Source organism: Leucopleurus acutus, assembly GCF_964270905.1.
Source record: "Leucopleurus acutus genome assembly, chromosome: 2".
NCBI classification, from domain to species: domain Eukaryota; kingdom Metazoa; phylum Chordata; class Mammalia; order Artiodactyla; family Delphinidae; genus Leucopleurus; species Leucopleurus acutus.
The window spans coordinates 84,873,325-84,897,433 of NC_139143.1; the positions used below are offsets into that span (position 1 = coordinate 84,873,325).

Below are 24,109 nucleotides of genomic sequence, written 5' to 3' on the forward strand. Positions count from 1 at the left end.
CTGGCAACTCTATCTGGAGAGACTAAGTAAAACTGATGTATCTGCAGACCACCATTTTAAGTAATTAAAAAAACTGGCTTACCATGAACTTACCAAAAGACTTGTGATAGTTAAAAATTTAATAGTAGTAATGGTAACTATTTAATATTGGCAAGCTGAATACACGTGCAATAGGGCAGGTTTCACAATTGACTTCTTAATTTTTATTTCTACTAAAATTAGAAAATCTAAATGCACAATGAGCTTGTCAGATATTGCAATGAGTGTTAGGTGGCTACCAGATAATTCCGAACAGTTGAATCTAGCGTGGATCTAGCATCATGAGGAGCTTCTAATTGAAGACAGCTTTTAGTAGTGTTAGATCCTAAGTAGAAGAGCATATGGCAACCTAAGAAATTGAAGTTTCAAGTTGAGAAAGAGTAGGAGTTGTATTCAATTGCATGGATTGCATTCAGCTCTGAAAAGCATTTTTTCCATACAGTTGCAACATTTGGATGTGGTTGAAAATATGTTGAATAATGTGTCATCCATTTTTTTCTCTTAATAAGAAAGAAAATTATCATGTATTGGGAAATAATAAACTCCTGGAAGTAAAGGCATTTGCATAAAAGTCTGGTTTTCTTACAAAACCCTGATACTTTGTTTTTTTAAAAAAAATTTATTTATTTATTTTTGGCTGCGGCGGGTCTTTGTTGCTGCACACAGGCTTTCTCCAGTTGCAGAGAGGGTGTGGTACTCTTCCTTGCGGTGCATGGGCTTCTCACTGCGGTGGCTTCTCTTGTTGTGGAGCACAGGCTCTAGGCGCATGGGCTTCAGTAGTTGTGGCTTGCGGGCTCTAGAATGCAGGCTCAGTAGTTGTGGCACACAGGCTTAGTTGCTCCACAGTATGTGGGATCTTCCCGCACTAGAGCTTGAACCCGTGTCCCCTACATTGGCAGGCGGATTCTTAACCACTGCACCACCAGGAAAGTCCCGAAAAATCCTGATACTTTGTTCCTAACATTAAAAATCATGGCATTTAGAATTTGAAGTAATAATTCAGGTTAATAAAAAAAATGAAAATGTTGCTCAGATAAACCATTTGAACAAGTCTACTTGGAAAAATTAAAGTAGTTTTTGTTAGCATTATCTGTATAGTAAAGAAGGGATTTTTACTCCAGCCCTTATTTAGAAACTTGTGAGAGCACCTTCCCCATTACTGGCCTCCATACTTTATTGTGGAAAAAGCAGTGTTCTAACATTTGCCTGTTTCTTCTCAATGATTATGCTTACTGGCTGCTATTACTATATACATAGTAATATGTTTACAGTTTACACTACTTTGTTATATGTTGAATCAGAATCAGGAGAAATATTGTTTGACTACCAATGTTCTCTGAATAAAACACGAAGTGGACTGACATTTTGCTTATTGTAGGAATAATATCCTTTGTACACCCAAAGCTACAACCCCATCAGTTTTTTTTGCGGGGGTACGCGGGCCTCTCACCGCTGCGGCCTCTCCCGTTGCGGAGCACAGGCTCCGGATGCGCAGGCTCAGCGGCCATGGCTCACGGGCCCAGCCGCTCCGCGGCATGTGGGATCCTCCAGGACCGGGGCACGAACCCGTGTCCCCTGCATCGGCAGGCGGACTGTCAACCACTGCTCCACCAGGGAAGCCCACAAAATAATTTTTTAAGTGAAAATTTTTCTAAATGAAAATGTCTTCTTCTATAAGCTGAATTTTTAATGATAAACCAAACAGGAAATTTCTGGGCATCTTTCCTTGTGTACCACATATACACTGTGAAATGATTCCTATTGTGTACATCAGTGCGTCCACTCATAAGATAAACGTCTGTTTAGCAAGTACAGGGTGATACTGCCCTTTCATGTTGTATACCATGATTTTGTATGATATTGATATTTGATTAGGAATTTTTGCCTAGAGCTTGTTATACTTTCTCCAAGCAAAATATTTATTATTAACTGTGTAGCTAGTTGCACAAGTTATCTCTGAAACAAAGTGACCTTTACCATTTTTTTAAAAAATGAGGGATGTAACTTGATCTTTTTTTATCCACAAGTTCATCTATTTCATTCTGGAAAACATTGCTTTTATTCCAGAAAAATACATTTCTTGGCAATGAGGTTATTGTATTTGGGTCAAAACTGACTTGAAGGCTTTGATGGTTTTCCAAATCATTGACAAAATTTCCTAAACAGTCGAGGTGTAGTGGGCAAGGGACAAATGGATGCTAGCCCAATAAAATCCAATTTTTAGATCTTCATAGCTGTACTTCCTATTTACTGTTTTTTTTTGTTGCTTGGATCAACTTACCACATTTAAAGCCACATAATGATTCATATTCTATATCTGCACTGCAGTCTTGTTTAATAGCTAGCTACCTTTAATACGTAATTTGAATTGAAGTACTTGTTACCTTTTTTCACCACTACTTCTAATGCTTCAATGTACTTCATTTGAGTGAATGATTTTTCTCTTTTTGGTGAATTGGAAATATAATACAACAAAATGGTAACAAAGAAAAATTTAATTTTAACAAATGTAAACAATAATATATGAATTATGTTAAAATACCTTGGTTGAGATAAACTATACTGATAACTAAATGAGGGAAATGGATCTGTGTAATCTTTGTAGTACATATACAACCGACAAGAATTCAAAGATGCTCAATAGCATAATGGGATTTCTGTTAAAATTAGAATAAATTTATGTTAGACAATTTGTGAAAGATGTGTGAAGAGGTAGTACACTGTAGTGCTAAAACAGGGGGATGGGTGGAATATACTCCCAGAGTCAGCCTTCTTCAGTTTGCCTCCCGCAACACTACTTACCAGCTGGGTGTCCCTTGCTTAACCTCTTTGCTTCTGTTTCCTTATCTGCAAAATGTAAATAATAGAATCTACCTCACAGTGTTGTTATGAGGATTAAATAAGTACTTATAAAGCAGTGTGGACAGTGTCCGGCTCGAAGTGCTCAATGCTTCCTATTATTATTATTTTTTTAACATCTTTATTGGGGTATAATTGCTTTACAATGGTGTGTTAGTTTCTGCTTTATAACAAAGTGAATCAGTTATACATATACATATGTTCCCATATCTCTTCCCTCTTGCGTCTCCCTGCTTCCTATTATTAGAAAATAAATCTGTGCAATCATCTTACCACTTCTCTACTAAAAACTTGTCACTATGTCCCTATCGTTGATCAAAGGAAGTTATCCCACTCTTAGTCAAAATACATTGCCTCCTGTTTTGGCTGTCGGTATCTCTCCTACCAGACATAAGCGCCCAGATCCTCTTACACTACCAGTTCTATAGCAGGCATTCAAAACTTGCTGAACTTTTTCCCACTAGGGACAAAGGTCCTTAAAAGAGGAAAAAACTAGAAAGGATTACAAATCACGAAGTGAAGTTTAAGCAGTAGGGCACCTAAAGAAGATTTACAAAACAAATCATCTGCAGAGTGGCCAACCAGGCGAATCCACCACCCAGCGAAGCTTTTTAGTAAAATTATTTTTCACTGACGTCACTCGATCGCTGACCTCTAAGGTAGAAGAGGCGGAATTAGAGAGACAGCTGGACTTCTTCCTCGCCCTCCCTCCTCCACTGGACTGGCTGGCAGCTCCGTGGCCAGCCCTGCTTCTGGTCGTTTTGCGATTCCATTGGTCAGTTTTCCCGAGGAGGCTGGCCTTGGGGATGACCCCGCCCCCTCTAGGGGCGGGTCTCCCCGTCGTAGGGGCTGGGGACGGTGGGGCGGGGGGTCGGTTGCTGCAGCCGCCATCTTGGATTCCGCGGTAGCATTGGCGGCAGTACGGCGCCGCGTCTGGGGAGTGGCTCTCCCCTCCCCCTCCCCCCGGTTCCTTGGCGGTGGCTCCTCCCACTGGGGGGGGGTGCGGCGGCGGTGGCATCTACAGCTATGGCGGCGACTACTGCTAATCCCGGTGAGGAGACGGAGGACTGGGGTGTTTCTCAAGGAGGAGGGGCTGAAGGGGTTGGCAACTGGGTAGACCCAGCGCTGAGGGGCCGTAGTTGGGGCTGAGGGCGCTGAGACGCGTGGGGGTGGCTACGGGGCGGTGGGGGAGGGGAGTGACCTGAGGGAGGGGCCCGCCCCTGGGGAACAGGGGAGACCCGAGGTGGAGGGAGGGAGCAGGCGGGTGGGAGTTGGGGATACCTTGCCCCGAGTTCTGTTTGAGCAGCTGTCCGTGCGGGGCTGGCCCGCCTCCACTCTTGTGGCGGCTTTCTGGTGTGCGATGTAGTCCTCTTTCAGCCTTCTGCCCACTGTGGACCTGCTTGTAACTGTGGGCAGTGTGGCTCGTTTTACTTTAAAGGTAGTTGGGACTCATAGGATCACGTTGCTGTTTAGCTGAGGTGTTACTTCCAAACGTTTAGATTTTAAATTTTAAAAATCTTTGAATTCATACTCAGTTTCTTAAAAAAAAAGAAGCTGTACCTCCTCCCTCCCTATCCGAGGGCTATCCTTTGAAACTTGCGTTTATGTATTAAGAGGTGCCTCTAGTGTCATTAGCTGCTGAAGGCAGAGGTTTGTGTAATGTTTGAGTTACAGGATAGATCTTGCCAACAGCAAGCATCCAGGACCCAGATTTAAATCTTGTTAGGTGGGTCAAGGCAGTTCCCATTCTTTAAGAAAAGTTCAGTTCATGCTATTTCTCAATGAACATCTCTTCTAAAGTGGGAGCTTGAACGTTAAAAATCTAGTCAGTCATGTCTGAAAGATGGAATGGGGTGTAGTGCAGCAGCAGGTCTAGACAGATCAGGTCTTCAAATTCCTAGTCCCAGTCCTCTTTCCAGTACATTACAGTTATTTCTCCCTAGGAAGTATTTCATTTAAGGGATCCTAGTTTACTTTGCTGACCTTGGCTATTCCCCAGAAATCCTTATCTTTGATAGCCTTAGAAAAGAAGTGAGAGGTGGGGGTGAATAACTTGAAAATATGGTAGTGGGAAGGATTCACTGCTGTTCCCTTGTTAAAACTTAAACTGGATTTTTTTTCGTGTCTCTGAAAGGCAGTAGTATTTTACAGTACTCAGCTTTTGCTATTAAAATTGAATCACTGAAATTTACTGTCTTTCCTACCATGTTTCTGGGAACAGACCTATTTAAAGAAGTTAATTTGTCACATATCAATATCATATTTTTAAATCTTTTAAATATTTTAAGAGGAAAAGGAGATAAAGTTAATGGCTAAAATTGCATTGCAGGAAGTGCCGAGTGATGGAATAAAATCGGAAAGATGCTATTATTATGGCAGACCTGACCTTGAAGTAAAATAACCTGTTAACTAGGGAGTAAATAAACAAGATTTTAAACTGATAACACATTGCAAAATACTTATATAACCCTAGTCAAGTTGCAAAGCATTTCTCTTATTAAGAGGTGGCCTGGGTAAAGAAGTTTAGTGCGTATGTCAGAAGCTTTTTTCCCAGCAGTGTGGGTTGGGTTGCTTTATTTTGTTTTGTTTTTTAAACAACAGTAACCAGAATGACAATCTCTTGACCACATTTTCATTAGCTGATCAATATCAACTTAAAACTGTAAGCAGAAAATAACATTCATTTGTGCAGAATCCTTGCTTATGATGAAACAGTTACTTTGTTTATTGCCCTTTGGCAGCCTGCTTCTGCAGTTTTTAGGGTTCTTTTTTTGTGGGCCTCTCACTGTTGTGGCCTTTCCCGTTGCGGAGCACAGGCTCAGCAGCCATGGCTCACGGGCCTAGCCGCTCCGCTCGGCATGTGGGATCTTCCTGGACCAGGGCACGAACCCGTGTCCCCTGCATTGGCAGGCGGACTCTCAACCACTGTGCCATCAGGGAAGCCCTAGGGTTCTTTTTCGATGTTGGATAATTCTCCCATCTCTTACAAGTTATTGATCCCAAGTTCAACACATGATAATTAAATTAGAAAGTGCATTTTCTTCCTTCAATTCTTGTTTTGCCCCTTTGTATCAAAAGGAAGAGATCATAGCTGCATTGTGGAGTTTTGATAGACTGTTCCATTTTGGGAAATGAGGACCATAAATGTAGGGACACAGGGTGGGAATGAACTGTGCTCAGTGAAAAGAAAGTAATTGGTTTTCAGGTCAGAATTCTTTGTTGCATGGTCAAACCTTTAATCCTTAGAGTCATTTTAAGGACTAGGGACATCAGACTGATTTCTTTGAGTTTTTTCTACTTTGTCATTTTGCTAGTTAAGTTTCCCTATGGTTCTTGTTTGTTCTGTCCTCACATATGTCTGCAAAGAATTTTGGTAATAATTATTTAACTCTTCTAAGCTTCATTTAAGTTAATCCTTAGTGTTAATAACAATACTTGATGATCATTTAGTTGTATTTAGAGTTTGATTTAGAGACTGTTGGTGTCCCTTCAGGGTCTTGCAGGGGACCTGGTTCCTTTGCATTTTTCTCTATGTCTTAACATGGTGCTGGATCAAAAGAAGAGTAAGATATAGTTTATACTCCACAATCTAAGAGTTACGTTGAAGTAATAGTTCTAATGTGGTGGTGGCTTTTTTCTGCGTAATTGATAATTCTTCATATTCTATTATTTTTCACTAATTCTACTTAGCAGTGGCAAGATAAGTGAGTGGGTAGGTGGTCCATGAAGTCTTAGGCTATATCTTTCTTGTCTACATAATACTAAACATTTTGAGAAACATTTAAAAAATTGCACGTGTGATTTGTAATGCATCGGCTAAGGCACTGTTTGGGAATAGATTAGTTATTTGATTTATAATTCAGTATTCAAACCAGAGATGTGAATGAATTTTTAGGAGTGCAGTTTTCTCCTTCCTTGATTCTGGTGTTCTCTTTCCCAGGGACCTCTTTTTGTGGTATTAGGTACCATTTATTGTGGGTAGAGAACGGGTAGAAGGCAAAGGAAGGAACACACTTGTTTGGGTTTGTAAGGCTGACACTTAGGAAAACTTTTTTTTTTCACATAATTTTTACCTTCATAAATTATAGTTTTTAAAGCATCATTTAGCAGAATTCTTACCCATTACCTTTACTTAACCTTTTTCAGATACAGGAAAATAGGAATTTATGCAGTATAAAATTACAATGCCAAGATACTTTAAAAATTATATTCTATTGCAAAAACCTATTTCAAAAGTGTTTAAATATAGTTTACTAATTCAGCAATTGAAATACAATTAACATTTTTGAAAAAGAACCTTAATCCATATACTTTTTATGCTGTTCGAATTGTGGCACCAAACTGAATCTTTTCTGTTTTTTTAGAAATTAAGAAGTAGATACTTCTGCATTCTTGGAACTCTACTTTTCTTGTTGTTTTGAAATAGTGGTCTCTCACTTTACTTTTTTGCATTCCAGCCCTACTCCTCTACTCAAACAATCCACTAACAGATGAGAATATGTTGTTTCATGGATGTCTTGTGAAAGTCTTTTGTGGTTGTCTGCTATGGATGACTTTCTTCTAAGGCAGTAACAGTAGGGATTTCCACAGTACCAAGTGGTGGTTGATCTTCAAAAAACTAAATTGCAACACTCAAGGAAACTAAACACTTTTTCCTTGATTTTACTTAGGTTATGACATTTGGGGCATATTTAATTTCAAAACTAGTAAAATTTGAATCCTTAATTGTAGAAACTATCTTTGGAACCATCTTTTTTTTTCCCCCTTCAGGCTATTTACAATATTTATTTTAAATGTTAATTCCCTGGTGGTATAGTCCTGTATAGAGGTGCAAGGGTGACATTTCTGTCAGTGCTATCCAGTGTCTCTGTGGTTGTATAGCTGATCTTATTTAGACGTAACAGTAAAGGAATACATTTAAAGCTCTTGTGATATGCAAGGCCTGAGCTCAGTGGAGTCTATTTGGGCCCATCACCCACACCCAATGATAGGCCCTGCCTGTACAGCCATCTGTTTTTAAGAATGCTGCCTAATATGCCGTGATGATTTCAATAAGTAGACATCAACGAATATTGGAGTTGGATTCAAGGTAACTCCTGTCATTTTACATGTAAGAAAACAAACCTAGAGAGAGGAACTGGCACATTTATTAAACATCTATTAAGTTCTTACTATATGCCAGGCTACACTTTCCTGTTTTGTTGGCTATTCTGTATGTTAGAAACCATCTCTTAGCTTCCAAATAAATTCTCTAAATTTGCATTTCTTTTCATCATTTCTTCATTTTGTATTTGTCCCTTCACATTTTGTCTAGTTGAGTAGACAAACTAAGTTTATGACTTCAACAACTTAATTAGAATTTAAGTTCCATGAGAGTAGGACCTTTACCTCCCTTGTTCACCACAGCACCCTACTGCTCCCAGGGCTGCCTAGTACGTAGGACTACAGTTCAGTAAATGTTTGTTGAATAAATGAATGTTGTAAAACCTGGCATTGGAGGTTCATATCTTTATGCCCTGTTAATATGAAAATACCTTTGAAAGGATAACACTAATTAAACCATTAACATCATGAATTAATTTATAATAGCTAACAATAATTATATGCCAGATGTTGTTATAAATATATTACCTCACTTAATATTCATATATTTATCTCATTTAATATTTTTCTTTAAAAAAAGTTATTTATTTATTTTTTAAATTTTAGCTGCGTCTGGTCTTAGTTGTGGCGCACAGACTCCAGAGCACACGGGCTCAATAGTTGTGGCATGTGGACTCTCTAGTTGTGGTGCAGAGGCTCAGTAGTTGCGGTGCGCGGAGCGCGGACTTAGTTGCCCTGCGGCATGTGGGATCTTAGTTGCCTGACCAGGGGTCGAACCTGGGTCCCCTGCATTGGAAGGCGGATTCTTAATTGTTGGACCACCAGGGAGGTCTCCTCATTTAATCTTTACAAGACTCCTATGAGGTATATATTAATATTCTTGTTTTCAGATGAGGAAACTAAGGCACAGAGTGAATAATTAGTTTGTCTGAAGTCACATAGCTAGTAGGGGGTAGAGACAGTTTTTTTGGGGGGGGTGGGTAGAGACATTTTGATTGCTGGCAGTCCGTCTACACAAATTTTTTTTTTAGGAGTTTTTTCTTCTTTTTTTAAATTAAAATATAGTTGATGTACAATATTATATGTTTCAGGTGTACAACATACTGACTCACAATTTTAAAGGTTATATTCCATTTATAGTTATTATTAAATATTGGCTGTATGCCCTTTGTTGTACTATAGATCCTTGTAGCTTATTTATTTTATATATAGTAGTTTGTAGCTCTTAATCCCCTACCCTTATCTTGTCTCTCCCTCTTCCTTCTCCCTACTAGTAACCACTAATTTGTTTTCTATATCTGTGAGTCTGTTTCTTGTTTGTTACGTTCAGGAGTATGTATTATTTTTTAGATTCCACATATAAGTGATATCATACACTGTTTGTCTTTCTCTGTTTGACTTATTTCACTTAACATAATACCCTCCAAGTCCATCCATGTTTTTGCAAATGGCAAAATTTCATTTTTATGGCTGAGTAGTATTCCGTTGTATATATGTACTACATCTTCCTTATCCATTTGTCTGTTGATGGACACTTAGGTTGCTTCCATATCTTCGCAATTGTAAATAATGCTGCTATGAACATTGGAGTACAAGTATCTTTTGAATTAGTGTTTTGTTTTGTTTTTTTTGGATAAATTCCCCCGAGTGGGATTGCTGGGTCATATGGTACTTTAATTTTTAGTCTTTTTTGGGAAACCTCCATACTGTTTTGCACAGTGGCTACGCCGTTTTACATTTCCACTAACAGTGTCTGAGGGTTCCTGTTTTCCCACATCCTCACCAACATTTATTATTTGTGGTCTTTAGACAGTATTCTTTTTTTTTTTTTTTTTGCAATACGCAGGCCTCTCACTGTTGTGGCCTTTCCCGTTGCAGAGCTCAGGCTCAGCAGCCATGGCTCACGGGCCCAGCCGCTCCACGGCATGTGGGATCCTCCCGGACCGGGGCACAAACCCGTGTCCCCTGCATCGGCAGGCGGACTCTCAACCACTGCGCCACCAGGGAAGCCCTGGACAGTATTCTTAATTACTAAGTTATAAGACTTTCTCCATTGTGACTTAAAGTCACTTCCTACAGAAATGTGGCATAATGGATACTTTTTGAGGAGGAGGAGGGTGGGGTGTTGTCTTTTTTAGTAGATGAAGAAGGTGAAATATGGCGTCCAACAGCCAGGATGGCACAGTTGCTTGGATGGAGAAGTGAGTGCAAGGTGCTGAAAAAGTTGCTGGAAGAGTGTTGCAGTTCCTAAAATCTTTTCTATAACTTCTTGTATTCTTTCTTCATAGTTGTTTTTCACCTCTTTAAACAACTTTTACTGGAATCCTTAACTCTTACTGGAATCCTTCTCCTAATTCTTCATACCCCATAATTGTCCCTTTTTGATGAACTTCTTGAATTTGGCTTCAGAGACACTGCATTGCTTGTTCTTTCTCACTGACTCTTCCTTCTTTGTTCCTTAGGCCTGCTCATTTTCTTTTCCTTGTTCATTATGCTTCTCCTTTTCTAGTCTCACTCCTGGGACTGGAACTCTTAATTGATTAATTAATTAGTAAGCCAGTCAACTTCCTTCATTTCTATTTGCCCACCTACCTGCCTCAATTAAACATTTATTTGGTAACTACTGTATCTCCTTCCCTCATTTATCTTTTATATATTGAAGACTCTCTAAAATTTTTATTCCTGTCTTCTCACATAAGCTTCTTTTCCTGTATTTTCATCTATTTAAAAAAAAACTTTATTTGAATAACTGTAACATGTTATTTTTATATATATATATATATATATAGTCACTAGTATTTCCTTCAGATCTGCTGACCTTCCTAACTTTTCTGTATCTTTTGTGACTATTGCAGTTTTTCCAGTTCCCCAGGTTAAGCAATTAGATGTGTTTGGATTCTTTTATGTATTTATCTGATTTGTTATCACATCTTGTTTTTTTTTACATTTAAAAAAAGCATTTTTAAACATATAAGGATATTAAAACATATAAAACATTTTAACCATATAAAATATATACCCAAAATAGATGTATTTATTAATTTTTTAAAATTGATTTTTATTGGATTATAGTTGCTTTACAATGTTGTGTTAGTTTCTGCTGTACAGCAAAGTGTATCAGTTATACATATATGTATATCTACTCTTTTTTAGATTCTTTTCCCATATAAATCATTACAGAGTATTGAGTATAGTTCCCTGTGCTATATAAGTAGGTTCTTAATTAGTTATCTGTTTTATATATAGTAGTGTATATATGTCAATCCCAATCTCCCAAATTATCCCTCTCCCCCTTTCCCCCTTGGTAACCATAAGTTTGTTTTCTACATCTGTGATTCTTAAAATATATTTATTTAAACATATATATGTTAAAAATTATTTTAATAAAAATTACCCATGCATATATTTAATGACTTAGTGTTACATGATTTGTTATAAAAACAGCAGTCCTCTACCCCTTCTCTTAGCTTCTTCTCCCCAGTGACATCCATTTTTATTTCTTTTAACCAAACTTTTAACTTTTGATTAAATAAAATGTCCCAGAAGTAAAAGGCAAGAGTTTTCAAATTGAAGGAGCCAGAACAATGAATGAAAAACTCACCCACTCAAGGCACATTATTATGAAATTTCAGCATCAGATACAAAGAGTATCCTATAAGCTCCAGAGAGAAGAAAATTGGTCAGTTAAAAATAAGAAGGGGGCTTCCCTGGTGGCGCAGTGGTTGAGAGTCTGCCTGCCGATGCAGGGGACACGGGTTTGTGCCCCAGTCCGGGAAGATCCCACATGCCGCGGAGCGGCTGGGCCCGTGAGCCATGGCCGCTGAGCCTGCGCGTCCGGAGCCTGTGCACCGCAGCGGGAGAGGCCACAACAGTGAGAGGCCCGCGTACCGCAAAAAAAAATAAATAAATAAGGAATCAGATTAGTTTTGCTTCTCAGTAGTCACACTGGAAGATAGATGACAATGGAGCAATGCCTTCAAAATTCTGAGGGAAAGTAATCTCCAACTCAGAAATCCATACCTAGGCAAACTATCAGTTAGTGAAGTGGAAGAAAGATATTTTCACATACCCAAGGTCTCCCTTATACTCTTTCTCAGGAACTTACTAGGGGATGAGATTTACCAATAGGCGAGAGTAAACCAAGAGAGAGGAAACATGGAATACAGGAAAGAAGCAGTACAACAGGATACATCCATTTTGCATACATTGCTGTTAGTTTCCCTGTTTTCAGTATTGTAACCTCACTTTCAAATTTGTCTGGTGTTCCCCAGTCCAGAGGACCTCTGGTTTACACTCTTCAGAGAATAAATCAGTTTTTTGACTGGGTGGTGGAGGGGCATTTTCCCTGCTGGAAGGGACAGGGAGAGGATCTGGGAATCCACCTGCTGCTTAAACAGATATCAAACTAATCCTTTTTATTTTAGCTTTCATTTGCCCTGCCTTCTACACCCCCCACCTCATTTTTGATTAGTCTAGTTTCCCTGCTTCTATTCAAATTTTAAATCTGTCAAATTAATCTTTTAACTTACATTTTCTTCTTGTCACTCTGACTTAATATATTTTGTCTTTCAGTTGCTTATTGAATCAGATTTAAGATTTCATCTTGGCATTCAAGGCCTTCTTACAGTTGGCTAGCATTTGACATCTTATATTTTCTCCTGAATACAGTCTCTATGCTCTTTATAGGCCTGTTTCCCTACACCTCCTCACAGCTATGTTCATACCTCCCTTTATGATTTGCTCGTGTTCTTTTGTCTATGTGGAATGTCTTTTTCCTCTTCTTTAGTTTTTCTGAGGTCCAGCTTGACCAACTTTTCTGAAACTTCCTGGCTGGCTGGCTGGCTGGCTGGCTGGCTGGTAGCTTTATTTCCTTTAGTTTTTCCTTCCTGTTGAGTACCTTCTCTGTGCTAGGGAGTGTGTCAGACCTTAATTTAAACCATCTCAATTATCTTTTTTTTCTCTAAATTTCTCTATCCTTTAGATCCCATAAAAACCTATTATTGAAAGTATGGAATTTATTTTTTATGGGAAAATTTTGTTTTTTCTTAGGAAAGTTACATATATTAGCTATTTAAAATTTAACTGGAAAAAGTTAATAGTAATAACATATAAAGTAAACTCAGTTTTACTAATGATAGAGAAATCCACATCAAACCAACAATGATAATCATTTTATACCTGGAAAATTAGTAAAAATTTGAAGATTGCTAAGGTCCAGTGCTGTTGGAGGTATGGATAATTTGATACCATTGGTGAGGTTCTTAATTGGTATGACCTTCTTGGAGGGTAATGGGCAGTTTTAAATATGCTCCTTTAGATCCAGCGAGTCATTTTTAGAAATTTTTTAGTTGTAGGTAATACTGGCATCTTTGCTTAAAGATATACAAGGATATTCATTGAAACATTATTTATGATAATGATAGTTTGAATGTCATAAATGTGTACGTTTGTACTATGAAATACTGTATAACTTAAAAAGAATGAGCTAACAGTATTTATTGACATGATATACCTTCCAAGATACATTGTTAATTGGAAAAAAATAAAAGTTTCAGAATAAATATAATATGGTCCCTCTCCTTTGTTATGTAAAAATTGCTAAAACCCTGTAATAGATGGTGTATAGAAAAAGGTCTGGAAGGATTCATATCAAAATGTTAACAGCAGTTTCCCATGGGGGAAGCTGGGGTATATGTGTGGAGGATTTTACTTTTGACTGTTTGCTTCTGTATTGAGTATTTTTAGAGACGTCTACATCTGAGTTTCTGTATATCCATATTTTAATATATTACTTTTGTAATGTAAAAATAAGTAATGGCAAAACCAGTTAACAAATTGGTGTTCGATATATTTTTACAAAGCTACTATTCAAGGTGTACTTTACAATGTGTCAGGCACTATTCACGTGCAGTATCTAATTTAATCTTCCCCAAAGGTAGGTACTGTCATTAGCTACATTTTACAGATAAACCCTGAGAGATTAAATAGTTTGCCCAAGGTCATACGTAGTAATTGGTAACCCTAGGATTGGAATCTAGATTTATCTCACTTTAGAGTTTGATTTGTGTTCTCTCAGATTTTCAACGCATGCCACACACATAGACACATGCACATAAATTTTCTTTTTAAAAAATTGGGATCACGCATTTTCTGATTGTGAAAGTAATATATGTTTAATGTAAAAGAGAAAACGAAATGGATATGTAGAAAATCAAACATAGGAGTCTCTAAATGCCATCCCATAGATAACGACTGTTAATAGTTTATTGTGTAACATTTGCTCACTCCATTCTAGCCATGATGTCATCCACAGCATTTCTAGAACTTAGGCATGCTCTCACCTCTGGGTCTTTGCACTCTGCCTGGAATGCATTTTTCCCAGATACCTGCATGGTTTGTTCCTTTACCTCCTTCTGACCTTTCCTTAAATGTTAGCCTTTTCAGCGAGGTCTTCCCTCAGCATCTAAAATTGCTGGAACCTTTATGTATTTCTGAGTTGACTCCCCTAGTTTATTTTTCTCCACATTTATCACTATATAACATATCGTTAGGTCAAACCAAATGAAATGACTATCCATTTTTTACCTATAAAATGTCAGTTTCGGGCTTCCCTGGTGGCGCAGTGGTTGAGAGTCCGCCTGCCAATGTAGGGGACACGGGTTCGTGCCCCGGTCCGGGAGGATCCCACGTGCTGTGGAACGGCTGGGCCTGTGAGCCATGGCCGCTGAGCCTGCGCGTCCAGAGCCTGTGCTCCGCAACAGAAGAGGCCACAGCAGTGAGAGGCCCGCATACTGCAAAAAATAAATAAATAAATAAAATGTCAGTTTCATATTATCAACCCATTTTATATTTTAATCATTTCTCAATTTATCTTTCTCTTCCACTAACATGTAAAAAAAGTTAGGATTTTTGTCTCTTTTATTTATTGTTCTATCTCTAGGGCCTGCAACAATGCCTGGCATATAATAGGCATGCACTAAATAGAAATGAATTCTTCCAGGCTTTTGTTATGCATATAACCTTTATAAAGGATTATATTATATATAATTTTCTATAGCTTATTTTTCCATATCATATATGGTGAATAACTTTCCATTTCAATCATATAGATCCACCTCAAAAATTTTTTTATATATTGAAATTTTTTTATTGTGGCAAAATACACATAAAATTTGCCTTTTAAACTTTTTAAAAATTTATTTACAATTTAAAAACAATTTTTATTTTATTTATTTCTTTTTGGCTGTGTTGGGTCTTCGTTGCTGCACACAGGCTTTCTCTAGTTGCGGCAAGTGGGGGCCACTCTTTGTTGTGGTGTGTGGGCCATCCATCACGGTGGCCTCTCCTGTTGTGGAGCCCGGGCTCTAGGCACACAGGCTCAGTAGTTGTGGCTCACGGGCTCTCGAGCACAAGCTCAGTAGTTGTGGTGCACGGGCTTAGTTGCTCTGCGGCATGTGGGATCCTTCTGGACCGGGGAACAAACCCATGTCTACTGCATTGTCAGGCAGACTCCTATCCACTGCGCCACCAGGGAAGCCCCTAAAATTTATTTTTAATTGAAGTGTAGCTGAATTACAATGTCGTGTTAATTACTGATGTACAGCAAAATGACTCAGTTATACCATTATATGTACATTATTTTTCATATTCTTTTTAACTATTTTTAAGTGTACAGGTCAGTGGCATTAGTATAGTCACATTGTTATGCAGCCATCACCACCATCCACTTCCAGAACTTTTTCATCTTGCAAAATTAAAACTCTGTACTTATTAAACAATTACTTCCTGTTCCCCAGTCCCTCCAGCCCACGCCGCCATTCTACACTCTATGAATCTGACTATTCTAGGTACCTTATATAAGTGGAATCCTGCAGTATTTGTCTTTTTGTGACTGGATTATTTCACTTAGCATAATATTTTCAAGGTTCATCCATGTTGTAGCATGTTGCAGAATTTCCTTCTTTTTAAAGGCTGAATAGTATTCCACTGGATGTATATGCTATGTATTTAAAGATCCATTCATCTTGATCAACACTGGGTTACTTCTTCCTCTTGGCTTTTGTGACTAATGCTGCTTTGAACCTGGGTGTTGTACAAGTGTCTTTTCAAGACCCTACTTTCAAATTTCAGTTCTTTTTAGTATATGCCCAGAAGTGGAATTGCTGGATTATATATTCATTGTAGTTTTAATTTTTTGAGGAATTTCCATACTATTCTCAATAGTGGCTGCCACTTTTACATTCCTACCAAAAGTGTACAATAGTTTCAATTCCCTCACATCCTTGTTAACACATATTATTATTTTTTTAATTTTTCATGGTGTCCATCCTAATGGGTGTGAGGTGATATCTCAGTGTAGTTTTGATTTGCATTTCTCTAATGATTAGTGATATTAGGCATCTTTTCATGTGCTTATTGGCCATTTGTATATTTTTTTTGGAGAAACGTATGTTCAAGTCCTTTGTCCATTTTTTAATTAGGTTGTCTTTTTTTGTTGTTGTTGAGTCATAGGAGTTCTTTATGTATTCTGGATTTTAATCTCATCACACATATGGATCACAACTGTTTTCTCCCATTCTGTGGGTTGCCTTTTTACTCTGTTGATACAGTGTTCTTTGATGCACAAAATTTCTAATTTTGATGAAGTCCAATTTATCTGTTTTTTACTTTTGTTGCTTGTGCTTTTGATATATCCAAGAAATTGCCACATCCAGTGTTATGAAGCTTTTTCCCTGTTTTCTTCTATGAGTTGCATACTTTTCGCTCTTACGTTTAGACCTTTGATCCACTTTGAGTTAATTTTTGTATATGAGGTAATGTAAGGAAGGATACAACTTCATTTTTTTTAACATGCAGGTATCCAGTTTTCCCAGCACCATTTGTTAAAAAGATTATCCTTTCCCCATTGAACGGTTGTGACACTCTTGTTGAAAATCGTTTGACCGTATATGTGAGGTTTTATTTCTGGGCTCTGTATTCTATTTTGTTGGTCTATGTGTCTGTCTTTATGCCAGTGTCACACTATTTTGATTACTGTAGCTTTGTGATGCATCAACATTTTAATGGTGAGTATTTGAGTACTCTCTTTATCCAGTGTTAAAGGTAGTTATAATGCTTGGGCATGTAACGAAAGACATGCATAAAAGAGGTTTTGTATTTTGAGTTTAGATGCAGTTTATTATAAATATAATTTGGAGGTAGGTTTTAGGAATAATAAGTAAAATATTAAAAAACACATCCAGGACTTCTCTGGTGGCACAGTGATTGGGAGTCTGCCTGCTGGTGCAGGGTACATGGGTTCGATCCCTGGCCCGGGAGGATCCCACATGCGGCAGAGCAGCTGGGCCTGTGTGCCACGACTGCTGAGCCTGCGCTCTAGAGCCTGAGAGCCACAACTACTGAGCCCTTGCCCCTAGAGCCGGTGGTCTGCTGCGGGAGAGGCCACAGCAATGAGAGGCCCGTGCACCACAGGGAAGAGTGGTCCCCGCTCCCCACAACTGGAGAGGGCCCACGTGTAGCAGCAAAGACACAACGCAGCCAAAAATAAAAATGAGTAAATAGGGCTCCCCTGGTGGTGCAGTGGTTGAGAGTCCGCCTGCCGATGCAGGGGATGCAGGTTCGTGCCCCTGTCCGGGAAGATCCCACATGCCGCGGAGCGGATGGGCCTGTGAGCCATGGCTGCTGAGCCTGCGCGTCCAGAGCCTGTGCTGTGCAACGGGAGAAGCCACAACAGTGAGAGGCCCGCGTACCGCAAAAAAAAAAAAAAAAAAAGAGTAAATAAATAGGTTTATGAAAAAAAGAAAACACATCCAAAGTGGTTCATATTTTATACAAGGTAGGAATATGATGAATTATTGTTACCAACATTTCTTTTTGAACATTTCATTATCTGTTCAACTTTTAATGCTTCCTTTATCATTTCTGTTTTCCTCATTCATGTTTTCAATGACTTAGTTTTATATTATTTCTCCTATTTCAGGAAAGGAAGTCACATTTAGTTAAAAATTATTTATTTATTTATTTGGGTGTGCTGGGTCTTAGTTGCAGCACGCGGGATCTTCATTGCCGTGTGCAGGATCTTTTTTGCAGCATGCGGGATCTTTAGGTGCAGCATGCGGGATGTAGTTCCCTGACCAGGGATCGAACCTGGGCCCCCTGCATTAGGAGTGCGGAGTCTTAACCACTCAACCATGAGGGAAGTCCCGAGAAGTACCTTTTCTATAAATTTGGGAGACTGTGTTGACTAAAATATTTACTATTTTTCTGTAATTTCTGTCAAGTTATGATTTTAATAGAAGGTGCTTTTGTTCAGTGCACTAAGAATACTCCTTAACTGTGCTACACTTAACATCACACTAAGTTCCTCTTCCATTTAAAAGGAGCTAATCTTAGTAAGTTAAATCCAGAGTATGTTAAAAGAATCATACATCATTATTATATTAGGTCCTCAGGTCTGTAGTGACAAATTACCACAAACTAGAGGGCTTAAAACAACAGAAATTTATTCTCTTGCAGCTCTGGAGACTCAGCGTCCGAAATGAAGATATTGGCTGGTTAGGTTCCCTCTTTTCTAGGTTGTAGACACATCACTCCAGTCTCTGTATCCAAATGTCTGTCTCATTACGTTTATAAAAACAGCAGTCATTGGATTTAGAGCCCATCCTAACTCAATATGATCTCCGTCTTCACTAATTATATCTTCAGAGACCCTATTTCCAAGTAAGGTCACATTCTGCGTCTCTGTGGACATGCATTTTTACACTCTTCAGCCCACTACAATTTATTGAGCAAGATTTATTCCAGGAACTCAAGGATTGGTCACCCTGAGAAAACCTATATACTTGTGTCGTTAACAAACTAAAGGGGGAAAAATGATTGTATCAATAAATGCTTTATAAAAACATTTGTTTCTGATTTTTAAAAATCCATTCCTGATTTAAAGAAAAAAAGACTATTAAATCAGAATATGGGAATTCCTGGACGGTCCAGTGGTTAAGATTTGGTGCTTTGCTGTCACTGCCGTGGGCCTCAGTTCAATCCCTGGTCAGGGAACTAAGATCCCATGAGCTGCATGGCATGGCCAAAAAAAAAAAGTGAGTAAATAAAGAGATTCTTAACCTTTTGTATCACGTGGACCCCTATGACTGGTGACATCTGTTGAACGCTTCTTCAACCTCATTGGGTCATTGTGGGAATAAATGAGAGGCACACAAGTTGCCCAGCACAGTGCCTGGCACACAGTGAAGACATAGAAAAAAATTAGTCATAATTATCACTGATTATCTATGCACTCACTGTAAAGCCAAGGAGTAATACTTTTGCTTCGAGGCTTCAAAAGTTCTTATCACACTTTTTGTGTTGCATCCACTCCTAAATAAAAACCTTCTCTGGTCTGGGCCAAGTTGGAGACCCTGGGACCCTGGTGAGGGGCAGAAAGACTTGCACATGGGAGGAAACTCTGGTGAGCTCGTGGGGCAGGTCCCTAGGCCCCCAGATCACCCTGGCGTGCAGCTTGCTCTCCCTGTTGAACCCAGAGAATGTTGTTCAGAGTGTAAATAACACTACATAGTATTTTGAAAAATCAATTCTATTAAAAATATAGCTATCAGAATATAAAAAATTACAAATTTGTAATACAAAAATTAATGTTTCTTCTTTATTAACACAATAAATAAGATGTAGTGACAAGTCTAATAATTGCCATATTCTCAAAGTAGTATTGAATGTAACAGTAATTCTAGATATCTGTAATAACTGTCATGTGATATCTGATTTTATTGATGACAAAATCACAGATATTGCTAAAACTACTGTTACACTGTACTTTCATGATTGAAGGAAATGCTAAATTTCAGCTAGAGATTAATGAAAGTAAAGAAAGAAAATTGTTCTTCATCCAAGTTTACCGGTGGATTTTATCCATTGACACACAGATTAAGAACCCTTGCAATAATGCAGTAAGAGAAGGAAACTAATTACTAGTGTAGGGCTTCCCTGGTGGCGCAGTGGTTGAGAGTCCGCCTGCTGATGCAGGGGACATGGGTTCATGCCCCGTTCCGGGAAGATCCCTCATGCCATGGAGCGGCTGGGCCCGTGAGCCATGGCCGCTGAGCCTGTGCGTCCGGAGCCTGTGCTCCGCAACGGGAGAGGCCACAGCAGTGAGCGGCCTGCGTACCGCAAAAAAAAAAAAAAAAAAAAAAGACTGTTTGCTTTTTTACTGTTGAGTTTTGAGAGTTCTTTTTATATTCTAGATAGAAGTCCTTTGTCCTTTGTTGCAATGTTTTTCCCACTCTGTAACTTGTCTTTTGATCCTCTCACAGTCTTTCACAGAGCAAAAGTTTTTCATTTCAGTAATGTCCTTCATGGAGCAAAAGTTTTTCATTTCAGTGATGTCCAGTTTACCAGTTTTTCCTTTCGTGGATCATGCTTATGGTACCAAGTCTGAGAACTCTTTGACTAGCCCCTAGATCCTGCAGATTTTGTCCTATTTTTTTTTAATTTATTTTTTTTAATTTATTTTTGGCTGCGTTGGGTCTTCATTGCTGCATGTGGGCTTTCTCTAGTTCCGGCGAGCGGGGGCTACTCTTCGTTGCTGTGCGCGGGCTTCTTATGCGGTGGCTTCTCTTGTTGCAGAGCACAGGCTCTAGGTGCACAGGCTTCAGTAGTTGTGGCACGTGGACTCAGTAGTTGTGGCTCACGGGCTCTAGAGCGCAGGCTCAGTAGTTGTGGCACACGGGCTTAATTGCTCTGCGGCATGTGGGATCTTCCCAGACCAGGGATCGAACCCGTGTTCCTTGCACTGGCAGGCGGATTCTTAACCACTGCGCCACCAGGGAAGTCCGACTCCTGTGGTTTTTTCTAAAAGTTACATAGTTTTACACTTTACATATAAGTCCATGATCCATTTTGATTAATTTTTGTATAAGGGGTCAAGGTTCATTTTTTGGCCTATGGATGTCTAGTTGCTCTGGCACCATTTGTTGAAAAGGCTATCTTTCCTCCATTGAATTGCTTTTGCACTTTTGTCAAAATCATTTGGGCATATTTGTGTGGGTCTGTTTCTGGGTTCCATCGATCTAAGTGTCTGTCCCTTTGCCAGGGCCACACAGTCTTAATTGCTGTAGCTATATTAGAAGTCTTTCAGGTAGATTTTTCTCCCACTTTTTCTTTGTTTTAGCTATTATAGTTTACTTACCTTCCTGTATAAATTTTAGAATGGTCATGTTTAATTTTTTATTTTTTTTAATTTTTTTTGTGGTACACGGGCCTCTCACTGTTGTGGCCTCTCCCGTTGCGGAGCACGGGCTCCGGACGCGCAGGCTCAGTGGCCATGGCTCACAGGCCTAGCTGCTCCGCGGCATGTGGGATCTTCCCGGACCGGGGCATGAACCTGTGTCCCCTGCATCGGCAGGCGGACTCTCAACCACTGCGCCACCAGGGAAGACCCATGTTTAATTTTTTTTTTTTTTTTTTTTTGGTACGCGGGCCTCTCACTGCTGTGGCCTCTCCCGTTGTGGAGCACGGGCTCCGGATGTGCAGGCTCAGCGGCCATGGCTCACGGGCCCAGCCGCTCCGCGGCATGTGGGATCTTCCCAGACCGGGGCACGAACCCATGTCCCCTGCATCGGCAGGCAGACTCTCAACCATTGCGCCACCAGGGAAGCCCTAATTTTTTAAAAAAATTTTTTAGTTAAAAAACATTTTTTTAATACAATTAGTTTTTTAGTTTTTTTTTTTTTTACCATTAGTTTTTTTTTATTTTTGGCTGTGTTGGGTCTTCATTGCTGTGTGCGGGCTTTCTCTAGTTGCGGCGAACAGGGACTACTCTTCATTGCAGTGCACAGGCTTCTCATTGCAGTGGTTTCTCTTGTTGTGGAGCACGGGCTCTAGGCATGTGGGCTTCAGTAGTTGAGGCACATGGGCTCAGTAGTTGTGGCTTGCAGGCTTAGTTGCTCCGTGGCATGTGGGATCATCCCAGTCCAGGGATCGAACCTGTGTCCCCTGCATTGGCAGGCGGATTCTTAACCACTGTGTCACCAGGGAAGTCCCTAGAATGGTCATGTTTATATCTTCAGAAACATCTGGGTAGAATTTTGATAGGAATTGCATTAAACCTGTTTATCAATTTGAAGAGAATTAACATCTTTTGTTGAGTCTTCCAATCCATGAACATGGTATGTCTCTCCATTTATTTAGGTCTTTGGTTCTTTGATCAGCATTCTTTCAGCATACAAATCTTGTGCCTGTTTGATAGATTTACACTTAAATATTTTTTCTTTTTTGAAGTGGTTATGAATGGTTTTATAGTTTAAATTTTGATGCCCATGTGTTAATTGCTAGTATATAGAAACACAATTGATTTTTGTATATTTATTTTGTATACTGCAACTTCATTGAATTCACTTATTTGTTCTAGGAGGGTTTTTTGTTTGTTTTGGTAGATTCCTTAGGATTTTCTGCAAAGACAATCATGTAATCTGCAAATGGGGGCAGTTTTATTTTTTCCTTTCTGATCTGTATGCCTTCTATTTCCTTTTCCTGCACTTTTGCACAGGCTAGAACTTCCCACACTATGTTTAAGTAAGTGATGAGAGTGAACATTTTTTCCTAGTTCCCAAATCTTAGGGAGAAAACATTGTCTTTCACCATTAAGTATAATATTAGCAGTAGTTTTTTTTTTCTTTCTTTTTGTAGATACTTTTATCAAGGTGAGGACGTTTCACTTTATTTTAATTTTTCTATGTTTTTATCAGAATGGGTATTGAATTTTAGCAAATACTTTTTATGCATAGGCTGATATGATCATGTTATTTTTCTTCTTAGCCAATTAATATGTTGATTGATTTTAAGTATTGAACCAGTTTACTTCCCTTGAATAAAACACATGGTCACGTTGTATAGTTCTTTAGCTATTGCTAAATTCTGTTTGCTAAAATTGCTAAATTTTATTTACTAATATTTTGTTAAGGATTTTTGCATCTATTTTCATGAGGAACATTGATCTCTAGTTTTTGTTTTGTTTTTCTACTGTCTTTGGTTTTTGTATCAGGGTAATACTAGCTTCAAAAGATGAATTGGTAAGTGTCCCCTTCCTCAAATAGTTTCTGGAGGAGATTGTGTAGCATTGCTGTTCTTTAAATGTTTGGTAGCATTCTCCAGTGAAATCAGCTAGACCTAGAATTTTTTTTTTTTTGAGAGTGCTCAAATTATGAATTCAGTTTTCTAATAGGTATGAGGCCATTCATATCAACTATTTTGTGTTTGAACAGTTGTTTTAGTTTGTATTTTTTAAGGAATTGATCCTTTTGGTCTAAGTTGTCAAATTTATGTGTGTAAGTTTTAGTATTCCTAATTATCTCTTAGATTTCTTCAGGGTCTCTAGTGATATCCCTGGTTTTTTTTTTTCCTGATTTTGGTAGTTTGTGTGTTGTGTGTCTTGCCAGAGGTTTGTCAATTTTATTGATCTATTTAAAGAATTCTTTGTTTTATTTTTAAATTGTTTTTCTGTTTTAAAATTTTATTATTTTGTGTTTTCCATTATTTCTTTCCTTTTGCTTGCTTTGCGTTTATTTATTTATCCTAGGTTCTTAAGGTGGAAGTTTAGATGATTTATTTGACTTTTCCTCTTTTCTAATATAGCATTTTAATGACTATAGCTTCTGGGGTGTCCCACAAATTTTACCATCTTGTAATTTCATTAAAATTTTAAAAAATAAATTTATTTATTTACTTATTTTTGTCTGTGTCGGGTCTTCGTTGCTATGCATGGGCTTTCTCTAGTTGCAGCGAGTGGGGGCTGCTCTTTGTTGTAGTGCGTGAGCTTTTCATTGCAGTGGCTTCTCGTGTTGTGGAGCACGGGCTCTAGGCACACGGGCTTCACTAGTTGTGGCACATGGGTGGGCTCAGTAGTTGTGGCTTGCGGGCTGTAGAGTGCAGGCTCAATAGTTGTGGTGCACGGGCTTAGTTGCTCCACGGCATGTGGGATCTTCCCGGACCAGGGCTTGAACCTGTGTCCCCTGCATTGGCAGGCGGATTCTTAACCACTGCGCCACCAGGGAAGTCCCTCATTTTAATTTTAGTTCACTGTACTTTTTATTCCCTTTGAGAC

At 38.8% G+C, this 24,109-nt stretch overlaps 1 protein-coding gene across 6 annotated transcripts in view; it reads left to right on the top strand.

Annotated features, from left to right (window-relative positions):
• The first annotated feature begins 3,806 nt into the window (after positions 1-3,806).
• The window catches only part of ARNT (aryl hydrocarbon receptor nuclear translocator), a 62,649-nt gene continuing 42,346 nt past the window's right edge, over positions 3,807-24,109 (top strand). For all 6 annotated transcript variants that reach the window (XM_082833666.1, XM_082833667.1, XM_082833670.1 and 3 more), the window contains exon 1: positions 3,807-3,949. In XM_082833666.1, the coding sequence (XP_082689792.1) occupies positions 3,925-3,949 (25 nt within the window). In that variant the 5' untranslated portion in view covers positions 3,807-3,924. The remainder of the gene's footprint in view (positions 3,950-24,109) is intronic.